Source organism: Littorina saxatilis, linkage group LG1, assembly GCF_037325665.1.
Source record: "Littorina saxatilis isolate snail1 linkage group LG1, US_GU_Lsax_2.0, whole genome shotgun sequence".
NCBI lineage: Eukaryota > Metazoa > Mollusca > Gastropoda > Littorinimorpha > Littorinidae > Littorina > Littorina saxatilis.
In genome coordinates this window covers 6,101,850-6,124,688 of record NC_090245.1, presented here as the reverse complement: position 1 = coordinate 6,124,688, position 22,839 = coordinate 6,101,850, and the positions used below count along the sequence as shown (strand labels likewise).

The window sequence follows — 22,839 nt, the reverse complement described above, 5'->3', positions numbered from 1 at the left end:
ACATACTGTTACTGGCTTAATTCACTAACACACGTTTTCTCTCTGTTTTCAGTGGGCAAATGGACCTGAATTTGTCAGATTTTGTAGGTTTTACAAGGGGGGTTCCTCAGTACATACTGTTACTGGCTTAATTCACTAACACACGTTTTCTCTCTGTTTTCAGTGGGCAAATGGACCTGAATTTGTCAGATTTTGTATGTTTTACAAGGGGGGTTCCTCAGTACATACTGTTACTGGCTTAATTCACTAACACACGTTTTCTCTCTGTTTTCAGTGGGCAAATGGACCTGAATTTGTCAGATTTTGTAGGTTTTACAAGGGGGGTTCCTCAGTACATACTGTTACTGGCTTAATTCACTAACACACATTTTCTCTGCCTGTTTTCAGTGGGCAAATGGACCTGAATTTGTCAGATTTTGTAGGTTTTACAAGGGGGGTTCCTCAGTACATACTGTTACTGGCTTAATTCACTAACACACGTTTTCTCTCTGTTTTCAGTGGGCAAATGGACCTGAATTTGTCAGATTTTGTAGGTTTTACAAGGGGGGTTCCTCAGTACATACTGTTACTGGCTTAATTCACTAACACACGTTTTCTCTCTGTTTTCAGTGGGATGGGACAGTGGGCAAGTGGGGCTACTTTGACTACTGGGCGCACGAGGCGGAGGAGGGAGAGGAGAAGCTGGGGGAGGATTTGGAGGAAGAAGATGACGGGCGGTTCTCCTACCGCACTCGCCGACAGACTGCCTTCAAAAGGAGCGATCGTTCGCGATGCAAGGATGAGAAAAATGGCTGCTTCAACAAGCTGTACGACTAAGGGCACTGCCTTTTAAAAAAAAAAAATGTTGTGTACGAGTGTGGCAGTAGAAAAACAGTGATGTTGACCGCCCGGTGAAGGAGCGATCGTGTACGATGCTAGGAGGAGCAAAATGGCTGCTTTAAGAAGCTCTACGACTAACGGAACTGCCTTTAAAAAGAAAAATTTGACTTCTGTGTGGCAGTAGAAAACACAGCGGTGTTGCTATCGGGACATGCAGTTTGAACAGTGAACTTTAAACAAATGCCAGCCAGCACAGGTGTGTTTCATCATTCTTGTGATTAACTTGGATCACAGAACTGCGGTTATTCCTTCGCTGTCTGGGACTGGAAATAAATGAAATGACTTGTGCTTCGTGTGCCTCATCTGTGACTATTTGATGTTTACATTGTGGGTACTCACTTGGAAAACGTTCTTTGTGTGGCAAGTACTGTGCAAAGCTTGTGCTGTGATGATGTGGATTCCTGTTGACAGCATGCATCACAGGATGTTTGCAGCAAGGCGCGACTGGGTCAGTGTTAGACTGAGATACTGTGGAACCCCCCTTTTAAGACCTCCAAAAACGACGGGCGCAGTGGCGTGGTGGTAAGACGTCGGCCTCCTAATCGGGAGGTCGTGAGTTCGAATCCCGGTCGCTGCCGCCTGGTGGGTTAAGAGTGGAGATTTTTCCGATCTCCCAGGTCAACTTATGTGCAGACCTGCTAGTGACTTAACCCCCTTCGTGTGTACACGCAAGCACAAGACCAAGTGCGCACGGAAAAGATCCTGTAATCCATGTCGGAGTTCGGTGGGTTATGGAAACACGAAAATACCCAGCATGCTTCCTCCGAAAACGGCGTATGGCTGCCTAAATGGCGGGGTAAAAAACGGTCATACATGTAACATTCCACTCGTGCAAAAAACACGAGTGTACGTGGGAGTTTCAGCCCACAAACGCAGAAGAAGAAGACCTCCAAAAATCTGAGAAAACCTGGTCTTAAAAAGGGGTGAGTCTTGAGAAATGGAGGTAAATTTACACAGGTTGTGAACAGAACATCCAAAAAACCAAGGTCTTGAAAAGGGGGAAGTCTTAAAATGGGGGGATCCACTGAATAGCTTGCGGAGACTTTGCTATGTTCCTGTGACTGAAGCAGCTTTTTCAATAGCAATGTAAGATTGAATTATGTTGCATCTGAAATATGCATGACATTTTGGCTTGATTTGGGTGAGAACCAGACAAAACAGAACGGGTTATAGAGTAAGTACACTTTGCTGTACTTTTGAGTGAAGTTGTTTTTAGTTGCGACTATATTATGACAGATGTGTCCGATATATGCATGAATGCTCGACTGTGTGAGTGCAAAAGAAACCGGAAAAGGTTTTGGGTATGGAGTATAGAAGACATTGCCACGCTTGTGTGTGAAGCCTTATTTTGAATAGGGATTATGTTAGGATTGAATTAGGTTGCATCTGAAATATGCATGACTGCATAGTTGATTGATAACTGCCGTTGTTCATATGTATGCTTGGCACATTCAGCGTGTCGGAAAGAATGCCTTTTCCACATTGTTGTGTGCGTTCAGGTTTTGTATCTCGCCCATCTTAGATAACTGCAAACTGAGTTATTGAGCTCGGTGAGATTGAGATGAGAAAGGTAAATATCCAATCTTTTTAATTGATTGATGTTTGTAGTGTTTGTAGTACACTGATTTCTGTTACTTCTGTAATGATGTGAAGGTGTGTAGATCTTGTTTACCCCCCGCGGGTTAGGGGGAAGAATTTACCCGATGCTCCCCAGCATGTCGTAAGAGGCGACTAACAGATTCTGTTTCTCTTTTTACCCTTGTTAAGTGTTTCTTGTATAGAATATAGTCAATTTTTGTTAAGATTTTAGTCAAGCAGTATGTAAGAAATGTTAAGTCCTTTGTACTGGAAACTTGCATTCTCCCAGTAAGGTAATACATTGTGCTACGTTGCAAGCCCCTGGAGCAAATTTTTGATTAGTGCTTTTGTGAACAAGAAACAATTGACAAGTGGCTCTATCCCATCTCCCCCCTTTCCCCGTCGCGATATAAGGGTCACTCTCCTGGAAACTGGTCAGTCGGGGCAGCGTACAAAAACATTTAAATAAACAACAAAATAATTACTTTCCTTTATTTTTATGTGTTTTGTTGTCTTCAGTGTTATTTGGAGCAACAGTGTGAACAAGAACTAAAGCGTTTGTAAATTCTGTGATTTGCTTTGCACTGCAGAAGCTCTGAAATCGCCACTTTTTTCCATTCGAAAGTGTGACATGCTATCTCTGCACATACACATGCCTCAAATTTACCCATTTGATAACACATTTTTCTACAATTGTTGCAAATTCCTGTGTATGAATTTGATTTCACCCGCCCGATGCGCCCAAACGATCTTTTGATAATAACTTGGTTGCATTTGACCATGTAGAAACAATCGTCTCGCACGTCACGCCTGGTGTCCTATTTTTAGCTTCAACGCCATGCCCAAACATAACTTGTGCATACTGTTTCAGGGGATGGATAATTCTACTCTGACATAGTAAAATATTCGATGTGGTTAATCGCGATTGAATGAGATTCAAGTTGAGTCTGTAAAGCAAGTTTAATGAGATGTTCTGATAGATCTGCAAGTGGTGTCCGAAAATTTGCGATACGTGTGAGCACATTGCAGAACTATTTTCTGGCAAACTTGCGATCTTTCAACCCATTCGCGCATGAATATAAGGGAGTCCCTGTGGGGGTTACACGGTGCAAACGTGTTTTCGTACAATCGAGCACGCGGTTAGACGCAGGAAAACTTTGTTGTTGCGGGGTCCGCGCCAAAGTTGACGACAGACGTGCGAGACGGTACATGTGATCACAACCTTTGAGGTAAGTTTGAGCTTTACGACGGCTCTATTTTTACTATTTTGCGTGTAGAACTTAAACCACTAATATGATTTTGTCATGTTTACAAACTGAATTCGAAAAAAAATGCCTTTCTGTCAGAAAAACGCAACCTAGTGGCAAATTCATGGGTAGAGTAGATCTAGGTACAGTCCAACGTGAAAAGAAGTTTTCGTTTTCTATGATTGTTTTGCGCCTCTTGTTAGTTTATTTTCTATTTTTTTAAATGAAGATCAGATCATGTGGTTCAGGTTCATTTGTTTTGTTGAGAATCTCAAGAAATAACGTTTGAATCTCTCATCATAGCCAGAGCTGTCTCGTTCGTATAGCAGACGCCATTGCTGCTTTCCGCATGCGGTGTCAGCGATGCGTGCGGGGCAGAAATTATGACAGATACTGGCATTTTCATTTGCACTGGAGCAGATTTTACACAGCGTGTAGTCATTTTTACATTTAGTCAAGTTTTGACTAAATTTTTTAACATAGAGGGGGAATCGAGACGAGGGTCGTGGTGTATATGTGTGTGTGTGTCTGTGCGTGTGTGTGTGTAGAGCGATTCAGAGTAAACTACTGGACCGATCGTTATGAAATTTTACATGAGAGTTCCTGGGCATGATATCCCCAGATGGTTTTTTTCTTTTTTTGGATAAATGTCTTTGATGATGTCATATCCGGCTTTTTGTAAAAGTTGAAGCGGCACTGTCACACCCTCATTTTTCAATCAAATTGATTGAAATTTTGGCAAAGCAATCTTTGACGAAGGCCGGACTTTGTGTTGCATTTCAGCTTGGAGGCTTAAAAATTGATTAATGACTTTGGTCATTAAAAATATGAATTGTAATTAAAATTTTATTTTTTATAAAACGATCCAAAACTACGTTCATTTTATTCTTCATCATTTTCTGATCCAAAAACATATAAATATGTTATATTCGGATTAAAAACAAGCTCTGAAAATTAAAAATATAAACATTATGATTAAAATTAAATTTCGGAAATCGATTTAAAAACAATTCCATCTTATTCCTTGTCGGTTCCTGATTCCAAAAACATATAGATATGATATGTTTGGATTAAAAACACGCTCAGAAAGTTCAAACGAAGAGAGGCACAGAAAAGTGTGCTATGCAGCACAGCGAAACCACTACCGCCCTAAACAGGCTCGTCAGTTTCACTGCGGTCATTGTTAAAAAATGCAGTGCGTTCAGTTTCATTCTGTGAGTTCCACAGCTTGACTAAATGTAGTAATTTCGCCTTACGCGACTTGTTGTTTCTTTGTGTTATGAGGATGTGTTCAGGACAGAACCACTCTGATTTCCAATGTGTGTATCTTGGGATCTTGACGGTTGTAACATGCACTGTTATGTACCTCAATGTGCGATGTAAAGCTGTGGTAGCAATTAAAATATCTGACTTCAACTGTTGCATACTTTTTTCAGATGCCAGGATGCTGCTAATGCTCCTATCCTTTCTGCCAGTCCAGTCAATGCTGATCCAGGAGCAGATCAGAGAGACCGGTACGTTTCTACTGTAAATAATTGTTTTACCATGTTTTTCATTAATCTTAATCTTATTATACTGGAATGACTTTGCTTGCATGCAGTCATTTTTTTTAATTTTCTGTATCCATACTGATTTGTGCAGACATTCCTAGCAAAGTCTTTCCATGGCATGGTAAGTGCAGGTTACATGAATCAATTACATTTATACATGTATTTCAAGTACCAAATTACCCCTAGTTGGTATGAATGGAGAGCTTCAGTTGTCTGCTTTTCTGAGGTAGATATTTCCAAGTTTATTGGTGTCACTTGCTCCTTGTATTTTTAATTCATGATGTAAACCTTTTCAGTTACTATTTTTAATTTTTCTATTTTAAGAAAGGTTCATTTGTTTGTCCACAGATTGACACACTGGATGGGAATGGGGTGGTTGTCCGTTTACTTAGGAAACAAGGATCATCGTTTGTGTGGCCTGCTGTGGAGGAGATATTTTTTGTGAAGTTTGAGGAAGTAGTTGAGGTGCTGCCTGTCCCAACTCTTGACAGACGTGGCAGACACACATTTCAATAAAAAGTTGTTTCGTTTTGACTGAAATAAACCCATGGTTAACTGATATTGGTGTCTGTGTTTGTTTGCGGTGTCCATGATTACACGCGAGACGTTCTGTGTCATTTGATGAATATCTGCATGTATTACCAAGATTTTTCAAAGTATGTCCATATTCCTGTTTTAAGTATTCATGGAGATTCTTTAAATCATACAATTTTGCAGATAGCAATATCTGATCACTTGCTGGAAAGGTTTTCTGTAAATGAGGAAATTGTTGATCTGGCGTCCTCATAGTAATCCCCCCATTATGTAAGTGTATGGTATATTTTGAAACTTCTGGTACTTCTATGAAGCAATTTCTATTGTATCTCATTGGAAATTGCATGATAATCACTTGTATTTTTTATGATAAGAGTAAAAATGTGCCTCTAATGGTGTCCTGTGTTACACGCGAGACGAGGCAACCTTCAACACATTATCTTAAATTACAACATTTCCAAAAGTTTATCTTGCTTTTCAAAACCTTGTGTTGGAAAGTTGAGATGTTAAACAAACCAAACACACCAAAATATTTCAATTTTGACTAACTTTATTTTTGGGCACTCAAGTCACACATCTGACCAGTTTTCAGGAGAGTGACCCATTACCTTCGTGGTTGAAAACGACGTTAAACACCAAATAAATAAAGAAAGATCTTGTTTACTCAGGAAAAGCTGTGTATCTTGGGTGTGCTGTTGTGGTAAATGTACCACAGAGTATGCAGTTATAAATGTGTGTGTGTGTGTGTCTGAGTGAGTGTGTGTGCATTCATGCATGCATGTGTGTGTGCATGCTTGCTTGCTTGAGGCAGTGGAACAGTGTTTGTTTGTGAGGGTGTGTGTCTAAGTGCGTGTGTCTGAGTGAGTGTGTGTGTGTGCGTGCTTGCTGGCTTCGGGCAGTGAAACAGGGCTAGCTAAAAACAGCTGAAACTGGAGATTTCTTCTGCTCTCTCTCTCTCTCAGTCGAGTGTTCAATATCCCTTTGCTTCAAAAGTCTAATACCTACACATCTGACCATATTCATCATCCAGGCAGCTTCTGAGGACCCCCCGCGGGTTAGGGGGAGTCCCATTTTGGTTGGGACGAGAAAGAATTTAGCCGATGCTCCCCAGCATGTCGTAAGAGGCGACTAACGGATTCTGTTTCTCCTTTTACCCTTGTTAAGTGTTTCTTGTATAGAATATAGTCAATTTTTGTAAAGATTTTAGTCAAGCAGTATGTAAGAAATGTTAAGTCCTTTGTACTGGAAACTTGCATTCTCCCAGTAAGGTAATATATTGTACTACGTTGCAAGCCCCTGGAGCAAATTTTTGATTAGTGCTTTTGTGAACAAGAAACAATTGACAAGTGGCTCTATCCCATCTCCCCCCTTCCCCCGTCGCGATATAACCTTCGTGGTTGAAAACGACGTAAAACACCAAAGAAAGAAAGAAAGAAGCTTCTGGGTGGATTTGCAGGCAATAGTACAACCGTTAAAGTGAGAAGTATAGTACCGTCAAAAACTGAAATCAGTATTCAGACAGAATTTTCAGATCATCTCAAATTAATTTTGATCATCCGAAACCAGATTCCACAATCTCTGAAAATTCTGTATAATCTGAGAGTTCCCATGCCTGGTGTGTGTGCGTGTGTGAGAGAGAGAGAGAGAGAGAGAGAGAGAGAGAGAGAGAGAGAGAGAGAGAGAGACATAGAGAGAGAGAGACAGAGAGAGAGAGAGAGAGAGACACAGAGAGAGAGAGAGAGAGAGAGAGAGAGAGAGAGAGAGAGAGAGAGAGAGAGAGAGAAATAGACTGTGCAGTCACCAAGAAAAACACTCACATCTTGTGAAAAACTCAGCTTTGTGTCAGTTGCTCTTGATTGGTTAGTTTCACAAAAAATTAACACAATGAGCTAGTGTGGATTTGAAAACCGCGTGTATATTCAAAGCAAACAAATCACATTGATGCCGTGGATTGTAATATAACTTAATATTGTGCTTGTATGGTTTGCTGGTTGAAATTATGTTTCACATCTTAGAATACTTTTATATTCTCTTGATGTTGATTCATGGAATAAAATGAGTGCAAATGAGTTTATAGTTTGAGTAGTGTGTGTGTTTGTGAGTAGTATGTACGTGTAGTATGTGTGTGTATGTGTGAATAACCTTAGCACTGAACCAGTGTGAATGTGTGTGTGCGTGCATGTTTGGGTGTTTCTGTATATATGCATACAAGAGTGTGTGTGTGTGTGTGCAAGTGTACCACTGAACCACATAACAAGCATAACAGAACAACCAGTTGTATCTTCTCACTGTATATTTCCCAGACAAACTCACGATACATACATGTACTTCCATCGAATGCTTTCATTTACTTTACAACACATACACAAATGGCATTTACACTCCATGTAGCATGCAAGGACACATCTTATCACTGCACTCCGCTAAACATAGTCCTCTAAAGGATCATCATCAGTCCTTCTCCTTCACAGCAGTATACTGTAGTATAGCACAGTATAGCAGTGTCTGAGCAATAAATAACAATTCAGACAGCTGAGCTCATCACTTCAAGTAACTGCAGCTTCAACACATGACTCTCATTCTCAGCTGACTGGCAGCCCTGGAGTGTAAAGTAAAGGGGTCGACAGCGTTAGCTATCCCTCATCTTGGACACCCCCTCCATGCTGGCTGCGATAAGTTTCAGCTGGGCTGTCAGCGACTCCTCCTGCCCAACAAATCCAGAGGTGTTACCAGGGAATGGTTGGTTGGCTGTTGGTGTTACATGTCCCTTCAGCCTATTTGGCTATGCCGGACCGATTCAATGGTTATCAGAGAAGGTTAACATCTATTTGGCTATTCAGGATGGATTCTGCGGTTATCAAAGAAGGTTAACATCTATTTAGCTATTCAGGATGGATTCTACGGTTATCAGAGAAGGTTAACATCTATTTAGCTATTCAGGATGGATTCTACGGTTATCAAAGAAGGTTAACATCTATTTGGTTATTCAGGATGGATTCTATGGTTATCAGAGGTTAACATCTATTTAGCTATTCAGGACGGATTCTACGGTTATCAGAGTAGCTTAACAATAACATCTATTTAGCTATCCAGGATGGATTCTACGGTTATCGGAGAAGGTTAACATCGATTTGGCTATTCAAGATGGATTCTATGGTTATCAGAGGTTAACATCTATTTAGCTATTCAGGACGGATTCTACGGTTATCAGAGTAGCTTAACAATAACATCTATCAAGCTATCCAGGATGGATTCTACGGTTATCGGAGAAGGTTAACATCGATTTGGCTATTCAGGATGGATTCTACGGTTATCAGAGAAGGTTAACATCAAGATCTGTCTTTACACACACACAGACACAAAGTATCCTTCACAGCTGCTTACTTAGCACCGACACAAAGTATCCTTCACAGCTGCTTACTTAGCACCGACACAAAGTATCCTTCACAGCTGCTTACTTAGCACAGACACACAATGTCACTTCCGCATATTTCCCTATTTTGTCCAGAATCAACTGAGAACTGAAGCTAAGGAGCACACTACTTTACTTTGTGTTCTATCTGTTCAGGATCTTCACAGCACAGCTAAGCAGATGTAAACCAAATCAAGTGATAACAAACTTTTACTTTCTTGGTCTTCTCCATATGCAATATACTTTTTGGCTCACAAAGTGTAGCCTATGCGATGCTAACTTTTGTCTGTCTGTGCGTGCGTATGTATGTATGTATGTATGTCTGTGGTAGAAACTTTAACATTTGAAGACGTCATATTACATTGACGTGTGTGTATGTGTGTGTGTGTGTGTGTGTGTGTGTGTGTGTGTGTGTGTGTGTGTGTGTGTGTGTGTACTGTGTGTGTGTGTGACGGAGTGATTGAGTTTGTGTTACTGTTTGTCGATTTCTTACGTGAGCCTTAAAGGCTTCGCCTCTTGCTTTTATAGCTGTGTGTGTTGGGTGTGCTTGGCTGGAGTGAATGTTTCTAAACTGCAATTGACAAAACAAATTCCCAACCTTGTGCAATGAAATATTCTGTATTTTGTATTCTAATATAGAAGTCTGACTCTTAATTAAATACTGACATAATAATTTCTAAAGCTCATTTTTGATAACCTTACATAGCTATACACACACATGACCCAGCATAGTCCCTAACTAACCCCGTGGAAGTGACATCACATACTGAAAGACAAGCGACAGTTGGAGATTCACTCAGTAGGACCATGAACCTCACACAGGGCTAAATCGGGATATCGCAAACAATTTTGTTCTATTACTGACCTTGGCCTGTAGTTTCTGCACGGCAGGTATGTGACCTTTGCCCTTCTTCATCAGCTTGGACAGTTTGCTCGCTACATTCTGCTGCTGTTCAACCAGCTTCTGCTTGCGCTGAGACAATCGCTCCAGCTCACGGGTGAAATCAACGTGGCCCTGTTACGAACAGAAAAAAATGAATCAAGGCCTTCAAGATTTGGGATCTGATATATGCATGTACAACAAAGGTTTTTGTCAAGTGGTCCATGAATATCTTCCTGAACTCTCACAACCTTGCATACATATTCCACATCCCTTTCGTCTCTCACTCATTAATTCATAGAAAGCAATCCTTCCCCACCGACTTCAAGCCAAACAGTTCCACATGTTCACAATGCCGATAGTTAGCGCCGATGTGTGCATTTTCAAATGAAAAGAGCGTTATATGGAGCGGACAGTTTAGAAAGCACAGATCAGAACAAATTCTCACTGAGATGTCAGTCATTCGCATGATTTTGCTGGCACAGATCACCGACCAAGTGCGGAGACAAGCTGCTTGCTAGTGAGTGGCCGACAATGTCACATGTAGCTTGCCTCAGTGTTGCCAAGGAAAAGCAAGTACACAGGAAAAACGCCTATAGCAAATGCACCTACAGGGAATGCACCCAGTTTTGGTCGACTGAGACCCTCAACTGTCTCACTACTCATAAATGCTTGAAAATGTTATTTCCTAAAATCGTCTACTGTCTCGATCTCTTTATTCCCTCCGTTTCTTCCCTCCGAATCCCCTTCCCACTCACCTTGAGCTGTACGTGTAACTGACACGTTGTGCTGACGACGCTGGTGGCACAGCCAGTGGGTGCAGACTGTGTGCTGTGTGTGTCAGTGATGACGTGTACAGGGTCTGCCTTGCACAGCTTACACACCACAATCCTCCCTCCATTCCCCGCCCCCCCCCCCTCCCCCACTCACCTTAAGCTTACACACCACAATCCTTCCTCCATTCCCTCCCCCTCCACTCACCTTAAGCTGTACATGTAACTGACACGTTGTGCTGATGACGCTGGTGGCACAGCCGGTGGGTGCAGGCTGTGTGTGTCAGTGATGACGTGTACAGGAACTGCCTTGCACAGTTTACACACCACAATCCTCCCTCCATCCCCCCCATCCCCCCCCCCCCTTCCCCCACTCACCTTAAGCTGTACGTGTAACTGACACGTTGTGCTGACGACGCTGGAGGCACAGCCGGTGGGTGCAGACTGTGTGCTGTGTGTGTCAGTGATGACGTGTACAGGGACTGCCTTGCACAGTTTACACACCACACTCCGGTACTTTTCCACTGTGCTCTGATGCTCTGTGCTCTCCACACCAATGTACACTGCACGTGCACCACAAGATCATAATATAAATAACGTAAGCATAAGGAAAATATACAACCAGATGGATAGAAACACACTCCCACACACACATGCACCCACAGGGCCCGGTAGCTTGGTTGGTAGAGCACTGGACTTGTGATCCTCGGGTCATCGGTTCAAATCCGGGCCGGGACGGACACGGGTCAACTTTATGTGAAGACTCAAGAGATGTTCACCACAGTGGCACGTAAAGGACCTTGGTCATTCTGCCATAAGTGCAGGTGGCTGATTACACCTAAATACGCACACACCTGGGAAGCGCGACTCTGTTGCTGCTAGCTATCAACTGGGAGGAAACGACCCGAATTTCCCAGTGATGAGACAATAAGGTTATGAAAATAAAATGAGAATGAAAATGAAAAATGAAAGTAAATGTACCTGGCAGAAAAGGCTTTGTGATGCTGTACTGGTGGCGAATGGACAGAACATGCTGAACAATCTCCAGCACTTCTCTCATCTCTTGCTCCACTGTTTCGTTCTGCCACTGAAACTGAACACACCAATGACATTTGTTTTGTGAAAGCTTTCAACAATACATTGACCAGACCTGGGAACATGAATACACGCATGCAGGAAAAAAAAATAAGAGTAGCGCCGTATGTATGGCAGCTTGCTTTCCCCGGGGAGAAAGCAGCCCGAATTTCCATGAGGGTAACCTCACTGGACTGTAAATCTTATCCAATCCAATCCAATCCAAACCCCTGTTTTGCACTTGGAGTATTCTCAAACAAACTTGGGTGTATTTTCAACAAAATGAGCGTACTCCACACAGCATTTGAACATCCATGATTCAAACATGCTTCACACGCATCCGTCGCACCGTTAATTAAGTTTACCAATACATTTATAACAAATGCTTCTTTTAATGTTTACTGACAAAACACAGAACAGGGGTCATATCGCAGGGACACATACATGTCAATTAGACATTAATCACATAAAAAGGTGTATAATAAATTGACACACTCCCCCACACACTCTCCCTCTCCCACACAATCCTCCCTTAAAAAAAAAAAAAAAAAAAATCCCTGCGCTTAGAACTGTACCCACGGAATACGCGCGATATAAGCCTCATATTGATTGATTGATTGATAGGGTGCTATACACACACTCTCCCTCTCCCACACAATCCTCCCTTACCTGCTGTGGCTGTGGGTAGGGTGCTATACACACACTCTCACCCCTCCTTGCAGGCAGTCTTTGGAGCAGTTCTTCAGTCAGCTACACATGCACACACACCGACACATACACATGCACCCACACACACATATAGACCCACTCACCCCCCCCTACACACACACTCCCCACACACGCACCCACCCCCACACACACACTCTTCCACTCTCACAAAATCCTCCCTTACCTGCTGTGGCTGTGGGTAGGGTGCTATACACACACTCTCACCCCTCTCAACCCTCTTTGCAGGCAGTCTTTGGAACAGTTCTTCAGTCAGGTAAGGCATGAAGGGACTCAGGGCTCTGAGAAAGGTGTCGGTAACCAGGTAGAGCATTTGACGAACAGCCTCCTGACGCTCGTTGCTTTCTGACTCAAACACTGTTTTGCAGTATTCCTGCACAGTAGTCAAATAGAATGGGTATAAGATAATGAAAAGAGACAGAAAGAAAGAAATAAAAAAAGAAGGATACAAAGAAAGATACAAAGAAAAAATAGAAAGAAAACAGATGGAAGAAGGAATGAATGAAAGAAGGCACAGACATACAGGGGAAAAAACAAAGAAAACTTGATTTACATGAAGTAACTAATACAATTTCATGTGATTACTTTTAATGGTGAAAATTTGTGCAAGCGATTTCAAGATGGCGGACAAAATGTCAGCCAATAAGGGATGCGATCCCGTTTGACAGACGAAACAGGTATTGATTACTAGTGAAGAAATGTGTGACGACAACGAAGTAGAATACGATTGTTATAGTCAGAGTTTAATTCAAGAGAATTTAGAGTTAAAATACTTTCATCATCCCTTGCGCAGAAATAAAACGTTCTCGAGCGCTCGACCTGCGAAATGGCAGGCAGGAAAAGCATGAGAGAGAGAACTGACCAGGTAGACGTCACAGAAGTGGGTGAGCCAGAAGGTGTGGAGCGCCCTGGTGGCGTGGTGCAGGCTGAGGGAGGTGAAGGCTTGGTCACAGTCCTCCACCATCCGGCTCAGAGCGCTCAGGATCCACATGTCCACCGCCCCTTCACATCCTGACAGCTGGAGAAAACAAAACAAGGATATTAACACATCAGCTAAATGTGAATGTGTGTGTGTGTGTGTGTGTGTGTGTGTGTGTGTGTGTGTGTGTGTGTGTGTGTGTGTGTGTGTGTGTGTGTGTGTGTGTGTGTGTGTGTGCAAAAGTGAATGTCACAATACATTTTTCTTACTGCGAATGCACACAATATCAGATACACTGGAACCCACTTTTAAAGACCCCAAATTTAAGACTCCTGTGTTTTATAAGATGTTCTGTTCATAACCCCTTTAAATTGACCTCCATTTCAAGACTCCCTTCCTTTTAAGGCCTGCTTTTCTCAGATTGTTGGAGGTCGTAAAAAGGGGGTTCCACTGCAAACATTTTTCTTACTGCGAATGCACACACGAACAGATAGAACTAAAGTGAAGTGAAACACTGGCACGCACGCTGAAAATGAGATGCACTCCAACGCCAAGACAAGTGCATGCAACTCACAACCTACTGTAAAAGTGTCAAGCGGTGTGAAGTCTCCGTGGAAGTGTTGCTGTGTGAAGCGGAACGCTTGCCAGATCTTGTTGCAGAACAGTCTGTATGTCCGCGTGTGTAGCACATCCATCTGCACTGCATCCGCTAAAAAAAGAAAAGCAACAACACCACAGAACATAAAAGCATGAACAAACCTGATTAACAGAGTAAGGGAATTATGCAGGTTGTATTCTTCAACTGTTTTCCTAGATACATAGAGCAAATTGCTGTATACTCAATTGTTCTCCCAGATGCATAATTAATATTCCCTTGAAGATCAACACAAACACACTTACACGCACGCACATACAGTCGAACTCGCTTAAGACGAATCACTGGGGATCGGAAAAAAAGTTCGTCTTAACCAAAATTCGTATTAAGAAAATTGATTGATTTTTTTTTGTTTTTTGTTTTTTTTAAGTCTTGTACATTTTATGGTGTTTCCATTTGTTTCTTTGGCAACTTTCATGCTGCTTCATGTTTGGACAATAAAGTGACATATTCAGGTACATGTTCATGTGTGTCTCATGTTGAGTGATGATTGTTGAGTTTGAGTGAGAGTGAGCACACAGATGTTTCATCCAGTTGTTACGTTTTTGGTCACACACACACACACTGACACTGTCCACATTCGCGGTGTTCCTATCATTTGTCCGGAATCACTTACCTTGGCGACGGGTAGCAAACCTTGGCCAATTTAGTTTTTTTTTTGTTGCAACATGATGTTCAAATCCAAATCGAAAGCACTGACTGACTGATAAACTATCGCGAACCGGCGAACGCAAACGTTGAGAGTGTGGGTTTCCCTTGACCACTCTGGCATCTATATTTTTTTGGCAATGGCTTCCGTTCAAAACATATTGATGTTTCGTTTTTTGGTATTCGCGAAGGAAATAAACGTCAGTCAGTCATTCATGTTCAGTGTCAGAGCTATCAATCACTTTGATTCTAAATTTGGAATTGTTTTGTGAGTACAGTGTAATCAGTTTAACTTTATTCAGTGATCGGTTGAGCAATGGTTCAAGCAGTCGACGCAAGGGAAGACTTTGACACATGTATTCAAACTTCTCAAATTCCCATGATATGTCGATCTCGGGACGAGTTTAAAGATTTCGTCATAAGCGTGAGTAAATTACAGACATTATGCATGCTTGGGAATCTAAAAAGTGCTCGTTATAAGCATAAATTCGTTACAAAGAATTCGTTTCAAGCATTTTTTTTAAGCATGAAGAAAGAGGTATTCAGTTGGGAACTTAAAACTAATACGTTATAAGTCAAAATTCGTAACTAGCGTGTTCGTTTTAAGTGGGTTCGACTGTACACACACACCCAACAAGGCACACACACACACACGCACGCACATACACACACACACACACACACACACACCCAACAAGGCACACACACACACACACACACGATACCTTTGAAGTCATAGCCACACAGTGTAAATCGCAGAGCGTCAGTGCCGCATTCAGGGATACCGTTTGGAAAGTCTTTCTTTTGTCCGTCCCGCGTCATCTTGATTTCCTCTTTACTCAGCCGAGCAACGTCCACTTTACTGTGCAGCTCCTACACATATAAAACGACAGAAGAACTAGTGAAAAAATTCACTGTCCAGCCCATAAAGATAAATTCTCACTATCTCCACGCCCCTAAGTATGCTTTTCCCAGTGTTATAAAAGAGAGAAATTCCTGTGCAAATTTCTTGTATTCCAAAAGATGACTTGGAGCACAACTAGCTGACACTGCAAATAAACATGTCAGTACACCTGTTTGTTGACAGGTCTACACATAAAGTAGTAATAATATTACCTCCAGTGTTGCCCCATGAATGACGTCCAGTGGGTCTATGACGTTCCCAAGTGATTTGCTCATCTTGCGACCATGAACATCACGCACGATTCCATGCAACAGCACCTGAGTCAAACACATCTTGCTTTTAAAGATCCATTTTTTCAAGAAAGTGCGCGTGTGTCTGTGTATCGCTAAGAAAATGTCTAAAATACCTGAGGAAATCAATAAAAAGCAAAAGGTGAACAGGTACACATACAAAATATGAAGACACACGCATGTGAAACTTTGAACGAGATCCTGAGATGGACAGCTCTCACGTCTATATCCCATATGACTCTGAGAAGCACAGACATGCAAACTACAACTCAACGTCATCGTGGAGTTTTGGCCTAACTCATCTTAAACAGCTTTTCAGGAGGACAAAACAGATTATTTTTATTATGAAATAGTGTTTATATTCGTTCCTGGTATTAATAGAAAGATAAAAGAATGTTAAATCATGTATTATCAATCGTATTTAAGAGACATTTTCTCATGGAGAATGATTTACTAAAGCACCAAAACATCAAAATCGCTAAGAATCGAGTTACGCCAAAATACCACGACGACATCGAACTGTAATGATCTTTCTTGCTGTCCGCACTCCAGTCCAAACATGGTCTTGCTCCCAAGAGGGAAAATAATGCTCTCCCCAATCTCACCCCAATCTCACCCCATTAATCTCACCCCAATCTCTCCCCAATCTCAATCAATCAATCAATATGACGCTTATATCGCGCGTATTCCGTGGGTACAGTTCTAAGCGCAGGGATTTATTTATGCCGTGTGAGATGGAATTTTTTACACAATACATCACGCATTCACATCGGCCAGCAGATCGCAGCCATTTCGGCGCATATCCTACTTTTCACGGCCTATTATTCCAAGTCACACGGGTATTTGGTGGACATTTTTAGCTATGCCTATACAATTTTGCCAGGAAAGACCCTTTTGTCAATCGTGGGATCTTTAACGTGCACCCCCAATGTAGTGTACACGAAGGGACCTCGGTTTTTCGTCTCATCCGAAAGACTAGCACTTGAACCCACCACCTAGGTTAGGAAAGGGGGGAGAAAATAGCGGCCTGACCCAGGGTCGAACACGCAACCTCTCGATTCCGAGCGCAAGTGCGTTACCACTCGGCCACCCAGTCTTCAATCTCTCCCCAATCTCTCCCCAATCTCACCCCAATCTTCCTCATAACACAACCCCATCCACACCTGTATTTATCACACTATCCAGGTTACACCTGCACAAGACAAGCACACAGTGTTACCTGTTTGAATGGCAGAGTGTTGGTGAGTTCCAAGCCAAGCATGACCATGCGAGCCACCCAGAAAAATAGAATGTCGTGACCTGTCTCCATCAGCGACAAGGGGTAGCATTGACGCAAGCCACTGGTCTGTTGAAGAGAAAGTTGTCTTTAACTTGAAACTGCTTACCGTCGAACAGAGCGTACTAATTCACTCGCATCTTACCTCGAATTAATAGTGTACCGAGCATAATGTTCATAAAAATAACGTATGTCTCTGCAGTGTGACTCCTTAATATTACTGTGACAGGGGAGGCTACCGCTCCTTTTCGCAGCAGACTCTGCACCCGAGTTGTTGGCCTTTAAAAGTCAACTCCGGTGTATTGTGGAATTCTGTTTGTGATAGGGTCTGGTGGTTTCCGATTGTCTGTATGTTCATGGAAACCTTCGGGTTTGCATAACAGTTTTTATAGGACTAAGAAATTAGCCCTAACATTTTCAATCCTGTTTGATTGCACTTCGCTTCCCGAGGTGATCGTAGTGTTTCGGCACTCGGTTACATCACTAACAGATGTAATGTAAGAATGTAGGCATCAGAAAAAAAACGAAAAAAGAAGAAGAGAGGAACAAACAATTAAAAATAAAAGAAAGACAGGTATCAACATTTAAAAAAAACCACTCACATCTTCAGGCCAACCAAAAACTGAAAACGGCAACAGGGCAGAAGAAAACCAGGTGTCCAAAACATCTTCATCTGAAACAAATGCAGGCATTCTATGTCAAAATTCACAATTGTACTCCAGCCAGAACAATCTATGCCACAAGGTTACTTCCCATTTGCTATTGGCTTACTTATCAAAACTGAAACATCCACCCAAAATAATTTTAGCTGAAAACCGAGTACTGAAGGATGTAACAGTTCTGGTTGGACCATGAGAACTAATCCAGCTATGTAAGGTTTATTTATAAAGCAATTTAGACAACATGTGTAAAATGTAAGACGTGTTGAAGTAAATGCAGTGCAGTCCATTCACTTCAATCTTGGTGAGAAAAGCAGACAAACCACACAGAAACGCTTAAAAGTACCTTGTGCAACAGACAGGTACTCGAGGTCAGGATGCTGCTGTTGGAACTTGCTGACCGCTTCTGTCTCACTTCTGGCAGCAAGCCACATGTCACCCCCGTCCGTCTGGAAGAAGACATTCAAATCACACCAACATTCCAAAATCCAGAACATGATTTTTTTCCAAAATACAAACGCTACCGTTCCAAAATCCAGAATCAAAAACAAAAACAAGGGTTAGTTATTGAAAGGTTTAATTTTTGACAAATGGAAAGATCCATTATTAGGTAAACCAAAGGGTATTTGTAGTGAAAAGTTACACATTATTGGGAAATCTACAGATGTTCACAAGCCAGAAGAAAAGCTAAAAATGATTTTTTTTCTCTTCAATCATTACCTGAAACCTGTACGCAGGAATTCTGTGGCCCCACCACAGCTGACGAGATAAACACCAGTCCCTGAAAAAACAAAAACCAATGACATGGTTAGAGAGAAACAAATCAAAGGATCATGACTGTGACTCAAACCGGCACGGTTGGCCTAGTGGTAAGGCGTCCGCCCCGTGATCGGGAGGTCGTGGGTTCGAACCCCGGCCGGGTCATACCTAAGACTTTAAAATTGGCAATCTAGTGGCTGCTCCGCCTGGCGTCTGGCATTATGGGGTTAGTGCTAGGACTGGTTGGTCCGGTGTCAGAATAATGTGACTGGGTGAGACATGAAGCCTGTGCTGCGACTTCTGTCTTGTGTGTGGCGCACGTTATATGTCAAAGCAGCACCGCCCTGATATGGCCCTTCGTGGTCGGCTGGGCGTTAAGCAAACAAACAAACAAACTGTGACTCAAAGTCACTTCTTACTTTACAAAAAATACATGTACATGTACAACAACAAACACCTTGAATATAGAGTTCAAATATAATAATAATAATAATAAATAACTTTTCTATAGAGCGATTCCCATCAATTGGCTCCAAGCGCTTTACAAATTCATTCTAAAATAAACTAGCACAAATGAAATGAGCATACAAAGCATACATATAACTGAGATAAAACAACAACAACCAAAGCACTAAGCAAACTGGGCGTACATTGGTGAATAAATAATCATCATCCCTAATTCCTTTGAATGTTTTTCAATTTTAGCATTAAAATAATTTCTTTGATATGTGCCTAGAAACAGTTCCTTGTTGCAGAAACCAGTGGAACGTTGCGTGCAGGTCAAGATACATGTACATTGTTGACACTGAAGGAATGAAATATTTAGCTTCGACAGTGGAACCTGCACTGACCAATACCTCTTGATAAAGACCACCTGCCCTGACGAATACCTCTTGATAAAGACCACTTGCCCTGACCAATACCTCTTGATAAAGACCACCTGCCCTGACCAATACCTCTTGATAAAGACCACCTGCCCTGACCAATACCTCTTGATAAAGACCACCTGCCATGAGGAATACCTCTTGATAAAGACCACCTGCCCTGACGAATACCTCTTGATAAAGACCACTTGCCCTGACCAATACCTCTTGATAAAGACCACCTGCCCTGACCAATACCTCTTGATAAAGACCACCTGCCCATTACAACCACCCTGAATGATCCCCAACAAGGTGTTTTTCCCCCAACAAGGTGCTTTCCCCCAACAAGGTGTTTTTCCCCCAACAAGGTGTTTTTCCCCCAACAAGGTGCTTTCCCCCAACAAGGTGTTTTTCCCCCAACAAGGTGTTTTCACCTTTCCATAGTGACGGCATGTCTATGACAACTATTTTTGGTCTGTCCTTTGGGTGGTCGGTACAGACAAGTTTGACTGTACTGCCAGTGTTCCATCTATGTCTTGCTGACAATCACAAACTCTATGGGCGTATAAAAAAAAACCCCAGATCCTAAATTAACACGAAAAGCAAATGCTTATAATTATGACTCACCGTTGTATTACAGTTAAACCCCCCTTTTTAAAAAAATACTAATTCGAGACTCCCTCCCAGGAGATCATCATACCCTAGATCTGTGCAAAGTTTCAAAGCTCTAGCTTCGAATACAACTGAAATAACCTCAACGTTAAGTTTTTTTGTTCACGTCCAGATGGACACTGCTCATTACTAAGACTCAAAGATTAATCAGGTGAGTCAAAAACAGATGTGTGAACATAAAAGATTGAATTTGGAATAAACAAGAAATTCCTCCGAGGTAGGAAAAACACCCCCGTCCTTACCATTCTCACTGCCACCAACTGAGAAGGTTATTTCCCTTTGACCATTAATATGTCCCTCTATAAGTCCTTGTAGAATCTTAATCCACCAATAACTCCCTAACCGTGTGTTTGACTGGTCCCAATTTTTGTAAGGACCGTCTCGGGAATGTATAGAACCTGTTCACCAAGTTTGGTGACGATCGGTCCGTTCATTCTTGAGATCTATATGCGAACACAAACACACAAACAAACAAACACATCGACCGAATCCTATACACACCCCTATACCGGGGGTGTAAAAATGTCACATTACATGAGCAGCAGGTTAAGCCTCACCTTACCTAGGCCAAGTCGACTACGCGAAGTATACTTCATGAAGCTGGCAGCACTGACTTTTCGTTAAAAAGACTTTGCGAAGTCTTCACAAAGTCGACTTCAGGCTCAAGTAAGGACAAGCCTTTCCACTGACCTGACTTTGGTGAGCCACTCAAACCACACAGCCTCATGGTGAGATGCGGAAAATGTCAGCTCTCCTCTCTGTGCTGCCTGTCAACAATATAAACACAAGACTGTATGGTGGAACCCCCCTTTTAAGACCTCCAAAACCTGAGAAAATCAGGTCCTAAAAAAGATGGAGCTTTGAAAAGAGGGTAAATTTACAGAGTGTTAGGAAACGCTACCGTTGCTGAGCTTTGGTTCAGTTTTGTGTGTTGCATGTAGTTGACTTATTTTTACTTTGTGGGAAAGTACCGATATTATATTTTGTAAACACAATATTTATGCTTGGACGAGAATGCAGGTGAACTTTCTAGTCCTGTCAAAACAAGTTGTTTACCATGCTGTTCTTAGTGTGAGTTCGTGGCGTTCGTTCGGATTAAGTGCGTCGGCCCTTTTGATGTACGTCACAGAGAATGTCGCTAGTTTAGTCCATGCACGGCTCGTATAATGTAGTTGTTTCATGTTCGGTCTGGAATATTCTCGAGATTGAGTATTTACTATATATGCCAGCGCGATTTGTATGTAAAAAAAGCTTCTATTTGAGTTCTGCTACGTTGTGCAGTTGTATGTATTGAATGCTGAATAAATCCTCGAACTCAATTTGACGAGTTGTTTTCTGCTGCTGCGAAGACGGGCGACGTAGAATAAAAGAACACAACTATACGACGTTTGAGAACTTGTGGCAATCTCAAGTGTCGTGTAACAATTGGGGGCCAAGCCAAGGATCTACGTTTAACGCCAAGGGTTTTCCAGCAACAAGGACCAGTGTCAAGACAGTCACAGGAGGTAGCCATCAATCGGGTGTATCCTGAGGGATCAGTATTGAGACTACGGAACCGTGGATTCGGTGTGACTGGTGAAGAGTTTGGTAATCGCCGCAGCTCGGTACGGTGAGCGACGCCGGAGTGAATCGGGATTACAGAGGTTAGCTGCCGTTTGGACGAGACGGACTTCGTCGCGGAGCTAGTGCATTAATACTACGAAATACGACTGAGGTACGTCGTGTACGTATCGTGAGCAGAGTGCGCCGTCACGTTAGATGAGGAGGGTGGCAGCCTGCGTCTACGAAGGTGAACAGCGACAAAAGAAGCATCGGAGGTGCAGTAGAGACTGTGTTCTTTTAGAAGACTACATTCGTCTACGTTCGGGGCTGTAAAAGAATACAGACGAACGCACCGGAAAAGACCAGAATGGCTGAGTTCTGGGAAAAAGGAGTTGAACTGGGACTAAAAGGCAAGCAGTTGACGGAGTTCGTCGAGTCCCAGACACGACTGCTGGCGCAGCGTGAAGAAAGACAAGCGCAGCGTGAAGAAAGACAAGCGCAGCGTGAAGAAAAAGAAAGAGAAAGAGAAGCACAGCGTGAAGAAAGGCAAATTGAGCTGAAACGCTTAGAGCTCCAGATAGAAATGGAGACGAAACGCTTAGAGCTTCAAACAGAAATGGTGCGTGTTCAAAACGAGCACGAGGCACCACGCCAAAGAGATAACCAGCAGCAAATGTTACACAGGGCACCGAAACTTCCAGCATTCGCTGACGGGAAGGACCAGATCGACTGCTACCTTGCAAGATTCGAGAGGTTCGCTGAGAGTGCTAGATGGCAGCGCGACGACTGGGCGATTCAACTTAGCGCACATCTGACTGGGGCAGCACTTGAGGTCTACACTAGACTCTCAAACGATGACGCCAGAGACTATGATGTACTGAAGGAAGCTCTGTTGCGTTGCTACAACTTCACTGAAAGGGGCTACCGTCAACGCTTCCGCGAATGCCAGCCATTGTCTGGAGAGACACCGAGCCAGTTTGTGGAGCGCCTGTCGTCATA

At 42.5% G+C, this 22,839-nt stretch overlaps 2 protein-coding genes across 6 annotated transcripts in view; one reads left to right on the top strand and one right to left on the bottom strand.

Annotated features, from left to right (window-relative positions):
• The window catches only part of LOC138960069 (DDB1- and CUL4-associated factor 11-like), a 63,073-nt gene extending 55,215 nt beyond the window's left edge, over positions 1–7,858 (top strand). For 4 of the 5 annotated variants that reach the window (XM_070331829.1, XM_070331812.1, XM_070331820.1 and 1 more), the window contains 3 exons: positions 610–3,686; positions 5,141–5,218; positions 5,603–7,858. In XM_070331829.1, coding sequence (XP_070187930.1) covers positions 610–816 — 207 coding nt within the window. In that variant the 3' untranslated portion in view covers positions 817–3,686; positions 5,141–5,218; positions 5,603–7,858. Of the gene's footprint in view, positions 1–609; positions 3,687–5,140; positions 5,232–5,602 lie in introns of all 5 variants that reach the window. The other variant, XM_070331807.1, reaches the window with a different exon arrangement.
• A 188-nt stretch (positions 7,859–8,046) lies between these two features.
• LOC138960051 (valine--tRNA ligase-like) overlaps positions 8,047–22,839 on the bottom strand; it is a 32,282-nt gene continuing 17,489 nt past the window's right edge. The window contains exons 11-24 of the mRNA XM_070331773.1: positions 20,989–21,065; positions 18,725–18,785; positions 18,351–18,453; positions 17,948–18,018; positions 17,289–17,414; positions 15,992–16,096; positions 15,601–15,748; positions 14,154–14,281; positions 13,516–13,671; positions 12,820–13,026; positions 11,835–11,946; positions 11,232–11,416; positions 10,066–10,215; positions 8,047–8,492 (exon numbers count right to left, since the gene is read on the bottom strand). Of these exons, the coding sequence (XP_070187874.1) occupies positions 8,418–8,492; positions 10,066–10,215; positions 11,232–11,416; positions 11,835–11,946; positions 12,820–13,026; positions 13,516–13,671; positions 14,154–14,281; positions 15,601–15,748; positions 15,992–16,096; positions 17,289–17,414; positions 17,948–18,018; positions 18,351–18,453; positions 18,725–18,785; positions 20,989–21,065 (1,704 nt within the window). The 3' untranslated portion in view covers positions 8,047–8,417. The remainder of the gene's footprint in view (positions 8,493–10,065; positions 10,216–11,231; positions 11,417–11,834; positions 11,947–12,819; positions 13,027–13,515; positions 13,672–14,153; positions 14,282–15,600; positions 15,749–15,991; positions 16,097–17,288; positions 17,415–17,947; positions 18,019–18,350; positions 18,454–18,724; positions 18,786–20,988; positions 21,066–22,839) is intronic.